Source organism: Populus trichocarpa, chromosome 6 (assembly GCF_000002775.5).
Source record: "Populus trichocarpa isolate Nisqually-1 chromosome 6, P.trichocarpa_v4.1, whole genome shotgun sequence".
NCBI lineage: Eukaryota > Viridiplantae > Streptophyta > Magnoliopsida > Malpighiales > Salicaceae > Populus > Populus trichocarpa.
In genome coordinates, this window is record NC_037290.2 from 18,938,502 (window position 1) to 18,947,553 (window position 9,052).

The 9,052-nt window shown below is 34.0% G+C and overlaps 1 protein-coding gene across 1 annotated transcript; it reads right to left on the minus strand.

Annotated features, from left to right (window-relative positions):
* Positions 1-313: 313 nt before the first annotated feature.
* LOC7485250 (serine carboxypeptidase 24) lies at positions 314-5,550 on the minus strand. The gene is made up of 9 exons (XM_002308372.4): positions 4,881-5,550; positions 2,737-2,844; positions 2,360-2,455; positions 2,169-2,261; positions 1,968-2,053; positions 1,476-1,867; positions 1,263-1,358; positions 808-913; positions 314-701 (listed from the first exon to the last, which is right to left on the minus strand). Exons 1-9 carry the CDS (start codon positions 5,137-5,139, stop codon positions 558-560), a joined length of 1,380 nt encoding a protein of 459 aa, XP_002308408.1. The 5' UTR covers positions 5,140-5,550; the 3' UTR covers positions 314-557.
* Positions 5,551-9,052: the final 3,502 nt, after the last annotated feature.

Sequence of the window (9,052 nt, forward strand, 5' to 3'; positions counted from 1 at the left end):
ATAAAATGAAAATAAATGTGATAATAAATACTACAATATATTTTTAATAAGCTAAAATAAATGTGATAATAAATAAATATATTTTTAATAAGCTAAAAATAAATTATTTTTTTTAGCGTATTGCATGAATATATCGACTATTGTAACCAAGCACGAGAATAATAATAAGAATAATGCCTCTTCTTCAATTTTGTTTAATACTTGGTTGTTAAACTGAATCGAAGTAAGTCAGTCAAATTCTACATGCATTTGGTAATTTTGATCAGCCATGAGCAGCAGTAGTGTTCTTGATTGGCAATTTTGTCTCTCAGAAAAACCTTAAAACTCTTCTGCTTGCATTGGATATTTATAGATGGTATGGCATTTGATTCAGTGACCATCTGGAATGACAATTAGAACAGAACAAGTTACCTTCAAAACATAGTTCTTACTTCGAATGAATGACCCTACCCTAGCTAGCTGCCTCACCCATCATTTGCATGGGATTTCTACTTGTTCATGGATTGCTCCACAGATCAGGCACTTTCAATCTCTCGCCGCTGTCTCTCGAGCTTTTATCAAGATTTGGGTAATTCCTCTCCAGCTAAGAATGATCTGAAAAGAATGAAAGCTCTTCTAGGTTGAAATAAGGGAACTTCATGGCCTGCTCCTCTCACAGTTGCAAAGGTTAGCCCCTTGTAAACTTCTGTCCATCCTCCAACCTGTATCATAGGCTGAACTGTAAGTTGATTCTGCTATAAAATAGTAACTAAAATCAAACTTGAAGAGCAGTTAAAAACTACTCTCATGAGACACTTTGTGCATTACCTGGTCTCCTGAATACCAAGGATACCACCTGGTTTTAACAGTGAGATTAAGGTGGCTGAGGGAAAACCTGGTGGCAGTCACTGGAACCACCGAATCTGTATCACCACTGCATCAAGAGAGAAACGAAGTCATCAAGTAACCTATGAAACTCCATCACTCTGCCATGGCTAGTGGATGTGAAAAACATTTGTTGAGGGCCCAAAAGTTCAGTATCAACACCAGACAATCAATCAGAAACTCCCCCATGGACAGTCAAACACTTTATCTCTCTAGAGCCCTATCTTTTACAGTATCAGAATTTGCAATCCAAAAAATAAGACGTTCAATCGATAGTTATTTATGTGATTTGACACCTTTCACTTTTGAAAAACTGTATCTTTCTGTTTAACAGATTAATATCAACAACATAATTAACCAGTGATATATTTGTCAACTGGAACACATTAAAAAATTACCTGAAAACCCAGATTCTTAAACCAGCTGCAATTAGATCCTTGTATACGGGTAACATAGAAGATTCAGAATCCTTCCAGTTTTTAATAAGAACATCGCTGCCAAATAACAAATTTTATCATGCAGATCAAAGAAGAAGCAGAGTATCATTTCCTTAGTGTTTTTTTTTTTTCAATTGCAAAAAATATAAAGTTGGCAGAGGAACCAGGATATACCTGCAAGCAGTCCATTTGTAAGGAATTCCAGTAACATTAGCATGCATTGCCTTCTGCACTTCAGGTCGATTATAGTATTTTTCTGCATATTTCTCAGTACATGGATCATAACCAGAGACCCTTCTGCGCAGCAGAGTATTTTTCAGCCTTACAGTACTGTTTGGCAGTTGCATACAAGATGGTGTATAAATGCTGTATTGATCAATATCCCCAAATTCATGGTTCATTGCATAAGTCACAGCATCATCACATTGGTTAGAGGCTGTGTCTTCCGTGAAATTGCAATTATCAAGAATTGCTCGATAAGTCCGATCCGATATCATTGAATGCGTCCACCAAAATGCAACAGTTCCTATGCTATCATAGTAGTTATCCGTGACTGCATTTCCCACCTGTATAAATATTTGATCACTTGAAACTTAGTATTTTCTTGAACTTGCAGTCAACTTGGTCCTGCAATATTTTTCAAATTTGCAAATATATTTCACTCACAATGAATCCTTTGAGATTGATGATGGGATGTGGATATGCTTTATTATAATCATGGATTTTCTTTGCCAACTGGGGAACATAATGCCCTAAGCACATGAAAATAAGATTAGAACACTAGTTACTTAGTCTAAACAAAGGTATCATCCCGAGATTCTTAAGAAACAAATACTTCGTTTCTTTTATGTATTGCTGCTTAAATACCTGCATAACTTTCACCAGCAATATAGAATTCTCTATATTTGTATTGAGGAAATCTGGACATCCATCTTGTAAGAAAAACCAGAGCATCTTGAGCTGTGTCATGGAAGGGAAACTTATGATTACATGAGATGAGCATGACCAATTAAATCTGTGTCGGTAAATGTAACTATTATAGATGATATAATATATACCTGTCCTTTTGTCGCCAGAATCTTTAAGATTAGAGCTTGTGTTTGTGTATGAGAATCCCACACCAGCTGGTGACTCCAGGAAAAGAATATTTGCTTCTGTAAACATATAAAGCAAAATGATTTCAACATGAGAAAACTTTAACAAAGTTGATGAGTTCCAAAGAGTTTGGGTTCCGCGGTCGGCCAAGCACCGGCTACAAGCTATCAACCACATTGACTAGGAATAATAAACAAGATTGTTAGGACCAATTAATTAACTGATTATTCAATCTGGAAGTCTTGTTTCTAAAATACTTGAATTTTTGAACATCATAAAAAATTAAAAACATGAGAAAGAAATAAAATAAAAATATTATTGCATCATAGTTTTTAATTACCTTTATTCCATGAATATTTGTTCATATAAAGAGATAAACCAGTTCTGTTTATCCGAAACGGTCCGATTTCTTCTGATGCTCCATATGCCACTGATGAACAACCTGGTCCTGCACACACATGATTAAATATCGAGACCCGTGTGATTAATTATTTTTCCCATACTTAAATATTGGAAGTTGAAGTTAGACATGAAAATATTGACCAGAAGGAATTTAAAATTACTTAGGCATATGTACGAATTTTTCACAAAAATTGGGTAAAATTAAGAAATAAAAGAGGAAAAACAATAAAATGGATTTTTTTTTAATTTTTAATGTCAACATATCAAAATCATAAACAAATATTAATTTAATATTTTTTTCAAAATAAATTTACTTTTAAAAAACATTATATATAAAGGGAATTTTAACCTACAAATTACAGAGCAAAAATTCCCAGTAGTACTCTTTATTCTAAAATGTCAATAATTGAACAAATTTCGGTAAGTTCAAATGTCACTTTATTAGTTGTTGAAATGCATTTTCCAAGTGATATTCGATTACATGATATCACTTCAATCTTTTCACAAACAACATCAGTAATTTATTATTTTATTTTTATTCGAGAAATTGTTGATAAAGTAAATTTCACTGTTATAGTTAATTAATTAGACAATGGATAAAAAAAAAAAAGTGCTAAGAATTATCACTTCATTTTGTTATAATGCATGTTTCAGGTTATGTTGCAGAGAGTCTAATTATAATTGTTTTTTAAAATATTTTTTATGCTAAAATATATTAAAATAATGTTTTTTTATTTTTAAAAATTATTTTTAAAATTAACGTATACAATACAAAACATATAAAAAAATTTAATTTTTAGTAAAAAAAAATTAAATATTCAGAGAATACGGTTTTTATTGTTGCTGTTCTTTCTTTGTAGTGCTTTGTCTTGATCTGAGAATTTTCAAATTCCTCCTCCATTTGTAGGTCGTCATCATCATCATCATCATCATCATCATGATGACCATTTTCTTCTTCTGAATGCGCGTGCTTCAAAGAAAGAAGTTACACAGACTCATAGTTGCCACAAGTTTCTATCTTCCACTACTTTTTATTCCTTCTCTGACCGATCGAGGTCAACTCAAACAAGCAAGACAAAACACCAGAGAAAAAGAGAGAGGGAAGCATCCTTTTTCTTGGATAACAATAATAATAATATGGAAACCATTGACGACGACATAAAAAAGTTGGTTCACTTTATGGTGCCTTTTTTGGGCCCCGAAGGGGGGGGGGGGGGGTGTTTTGTTTTGCTTACACTATGAATCACAAAAAAGAGAGGAAGAAAAATCGAAAGAAAGTGACTGAAAAACTCATGGTGCTTGGCCCTTTTGAGATACTGGGGCTGTTCTAAAGGTGGGATAAAACCAAACCCTAAAAAGACACAGACAGAGAGATCACGAGAGCCCATTTGGCTTATTTTTTTTGGGTTTTTGTTGTACCTATACAGTCGTTTTTCCTTTCAGTACTGGCTAATAATGACATTAGTAAATTTCAGCATGCAAAAATACTGATAGAATGGGGGCGGGTATTAAGGCCCAGGGCAGAGTGTGTTATGTGTTGTTGACTGACTACTGGGCATGTCGTCACGTACAAGAGGTTAGGCACGAGTGGGACTATACTTTGGCATGCACGTTTCCTTCATTTATTGAGAGGCACAAATATTTTGGCTCATCATTAAGGCATTATTATTCAAAATAACATCAACAAATAATTATTAAAGATCCCCAAATCATAAATGGTGAGATAGGGCGACTAATTAATTAGCTTCATGGAATAGTTGAAAATGGTTTTGACTGCTACTTGCTTGCATCTTTCTTTTTTTTTGAACTCGTTTCCATAACAAAAAGGAAGACAATCGAATCCTTGAAGGATACTTCTGCTTAAAGTCAACCATATCAAGCTATGGAATTAATTTGAAAAATGTAGTAGAAATCACAATTGATTTGATCCCAATTAACACTTTTCTTTCTCGTTTCCTAGCAAGGATAGCTTAATTTATGCTGTGTACTTCAATTGAAACCGGTTCATCATGTCAAGATGATAGCAAAGAAAGCATACAAGGTACATTCAAGGAAGAGTATAATTTAGCTAGTTAAACTGACCTCCATTGAGCCAAAGAACGAGAGGTTTCTTGTCAGGAATTGCTGTAGCTTCTGTCAACCAGTAAAAGAGTGCACGCCCATGTTTCTCATTGACAGTAACATAGCCAGAAAACTGTGAAAACGTGACTGCTGGTTGACCAGGGAGAGCTGAGATTCGATCTAGTTCTTGCTGTCTATTCAAAGCAACAATGGTGGTGGTGAGTGAAGATACGAGAAGCAAGGACAAGATCAAGAGATGGGATTTTGTTTGAACTGCCATTGCACCTTCCACAAAGAGAGAAGGGTCCCTTCTATCTTTCAAGAAACTATGAAATAGTAGAAGATACTGTTGCTATAGATACTGTGAGATATTAATACATGGAGCTGGGTGAGGTGTTGATGCCTCAACTATGGGTTTCCAAGGCAATTACTTAAAGTTTAATGTTGCTGCATTACTACACTAGTAGTAGTGGAGGTTGGGGAGCTAAGTGGACCTCGATCCCTTCTCTCTCTCTCTCTCTCTCTCTGAGATTTTTGAGAGGAAGAGACGCAGAAAGAAGTGAAGATGGAGCTAGATCAGAACTTGGCTAGGAGCCACCCAGAACAGGGATCATAAATGCATCACAAGTCCCTCTCTCAATCTGAGCTGTACACAGTACTTCAACAAGCAACTAGAGCTGACCAGCTAATATCTTATTTGGTATCTTCCCTGTATTAAGAAAACAGGTATTAAATTGGGACCATCTAAATAAACAAATGCTCAAGGAATGGCGGGTATTAAGTGTTCTTTTCCGGGGGGGTTCTTTCATCATTAAAATATTGTTCCGGATAAGTTATTTTTTAACAAAATTTCATGCATATTAATTAAAACAACAAATTTACCTAACATCAACAAAATCTAAAACAGTTGATTAAGAGATATTTAGTCATGATTATTAATATATTTAATTAGATATTTTCATAAATTTTTCACTTTATACTTTAAAATATATCAAAATACAATCCGTATTGCAACACGAATCAAATAGCTAGAACACACACACGTATTATAGTATTATTAATAGGTCTTGCTGACAATATTTTTAACAGCTAACGCAAACATATTATGGTTTCTTTTGATCTTAATTACAAGCCTCAAAATAAGCTCTTATAAAGTGCTACTGTGCAAGTGCAGGCTCCCTCCCTTCCTCTGCCATCATGTGGTCCTCATCTTAAGGGTATACGAAAGAAGAACCCATCAAGATTAATGGCTGTGGGGTTGTGATCTCTAACAGCCTGTTTATCTGGTTCCTCGAATATGGCATGAAACAAAGGGTGGTAGCTTGCTAGCTAGCTACCAGGCCTGATCAATTAGGGTTCAACCATTAATATCCAAACAAAAAGTCCTTATCATGTACGTCGTCAGAAAAAACTTGCTAAATGGCGAAAGCTAAATTGGACAAGTCAAAAATAAAGGCAAAATTACCCACTACCAATTATTGTATAACTGAATTTTAACAAGTCAAAACCTAACAAGCACATCAACTTATCCATACAGGAGCATTGGCATGTGGGATTGAGTAATGAGTTGTTAAACTGGAGCTTGATTATATAATGACTGATGGTAAGATCCGGAGGGTTTAAATGGTTGACCAACCTGCCGCTCTCTCTGTTAAATTAATATATATCGTTGCTATTCATAATGTAACGCATGACTTTAATTTATTAAAAAGTTTGACTATATTCAACCAAGCTTGACTGGTCGACCTAATAGTTCACGAATCCAAATCTTGATCTAATATGATTTAGGGTTCCTTTCAAACCAAGAAAGACATTGACATTTAAAAACACCTCCTCTGTAAAGATCAGCTACTCTCATTAAACACTTACAATCCATTTTTTTTATAAAAAAACTCAACAACATTTTGTCCCTAATTAACCAATATTACTGTATTTTTTTATTATTATAGGATGATTAAGTTAACACTTTCAAACGAATAAAAGTGGAGCTACAGACCTCCAAATTGAGCAAGAATGGATTCAAATGAAAGGTATGCTTCTCCTCTACCAAGATCAGGTGGTCTTCGATGACGTTTATATCGGAGTTGCTCTGACGAAGCCTCGAAAGTGGGGTAATTCAGTCATTGATGGTCAGGATAACAATTTCACAAAACCACTATATAATTTTTTTTTGTGTTTTCACACTTCAAGCCTTTTCAATGGGTTTTTATCAAAGGTTGTTCACGTTTCTCTCAAGATCAAAAAACCATAAACATGCTTCTTGGTCTCTAAGTTTGGAAAATCACAAAAACCTCTAAAAACCAAGTTTGTTGCAAAACCATCATTGTAAAACCAGTATAAGTACAAAGCTCACATATGTAAAATGTACTCTAAAACCCTCTTATTTTGATCAAAAAGCTAAGTTTTGGTCAAACTATGTTTGAATCCATCAAAAACCCTAGCAAAACCCTATAAACACCCCTGGAAAATCAGAGCAAAAGGGAGGAAAATGGGAGAAATGATTGATAAAGGAACTCTAAGTTGATAGTTATGGTAATGTGGTTTGTTGGAACTAAAGAAGCATGTTTTAAAGGCATAAAAGGCCATTTTCTGGGTTTGGTAGCTTGATCTTCATTTCTGGGTTTGCTGGGCAGTGTTCTTCTTATTCTTGGGAAGAACATTGGCTTAACCCTATCATTTGGATCAATTTTGGTTCAATTCTTTGCACAGAACCCTTTGGGCAACTTGATTAGTCAATAATATAGAGTTTATTTACATCAATAATATGTTTTTATTAGGTTTTAATCATAGGGTTTTGATTCTGAACCGAAACCTATTTTGATAAAATCATGGTTTTTGAGTGATAATCGAAATGCATGAATGCTAAAGTATTGATCCTTGCATGATTTCTAATATATTTGTGTCCTTAGTTTATCCATATATGGTCTGATTTGAAATTCACGTTACTGCGTTCATATTGAATGTTCTCCATGTTTTTTGTTTTTTGGGGTTTTGATCCGTTCTGATAGAGTTTTTGAGTTTTTTTTTTTATTTTGATTCGTTTTAGATTCTAGTTTAGGTTTTGGTTTGTTTTTTGGGTTAAACCATGAACTTTGGTTCTGTTTATGGTTGAACCAAAAGTTTCACATCAACTTGGTGGGGTAAAAAAAAAAATTTTAAATGATTTTTTAACTTGTTGCATAAGACCCAATCCTTACAAAAATTGCATTTTAAAAACGAGAGAAAAAAATATTTTTAGCATTGTTTGAGAAGATTTTTGTTTTTGTTTTTTGCATTTTTGGATTTTACATTAAGGATTTGACCAATATTTCGATAACCCTAAAAAATTAAATTCCTGAAAATTATTGGTTAACATTTTAGTATAAATGATGGACCTACAAGTACATTGGTATTTAAGTACCATGAGTTGACTAGAAAATTTTTAGAATTATTTTGGATGTTCATCAATTTTAATTGGAAGTATTTTTCACCACAATATATGAGTTATGGAAAACACTTTCGCCTCTCAGGATAGGTGAACCCTGTCAGGGTACCTATATAGATTCTTCCTATAAGAATTTACCTGAGCATATACAAGCCCATAATAATTTCAAAATGCTAGATTTATTCATGAGCGTAAATTTTTGTTCTAAGCCATAGACGGATCACCAGTTAGGAACTCATCAATACTTTTAAACCACATTCAGATCATATAATGTAGCTTATCTTAGGTAAGGTGCACTAGGGGCACTAATACCTTCCCTAGCCATAACTAGTCCACCCTGGAATTTCAGATAAGACCAGTCCACCCAGGTCTCCTAGTTACCCTGAACCAAACAATTAGGTGGTGATTCCTTGACATCCCGCCACGCGATGCACGCTACGTACGATAATTAAAATGAACCTTAAAGCCTTTATTCATACTCATTGAGACTATGGGGGATCAAAGTGACCCAACCTGAATTCACTCATTTTTACAAAAAGGCACATTCCCAACACCCAAATTAACACTACTAGAAAATTAAAAATATCAATGGAAATGACAATAAAAAATTTATCTTGTCACTGTTTACCGATAAAAATCATAATAAAAAACTTCTGTTAGTGTTTTTCAATGAAATCAACGATAGAACAAAAAAAATTTAAAATAATTTTATCGGTATTTCTAACTTGTTAAATTGCTGACTGAATTGCCAATAAAATTCTCATCAACA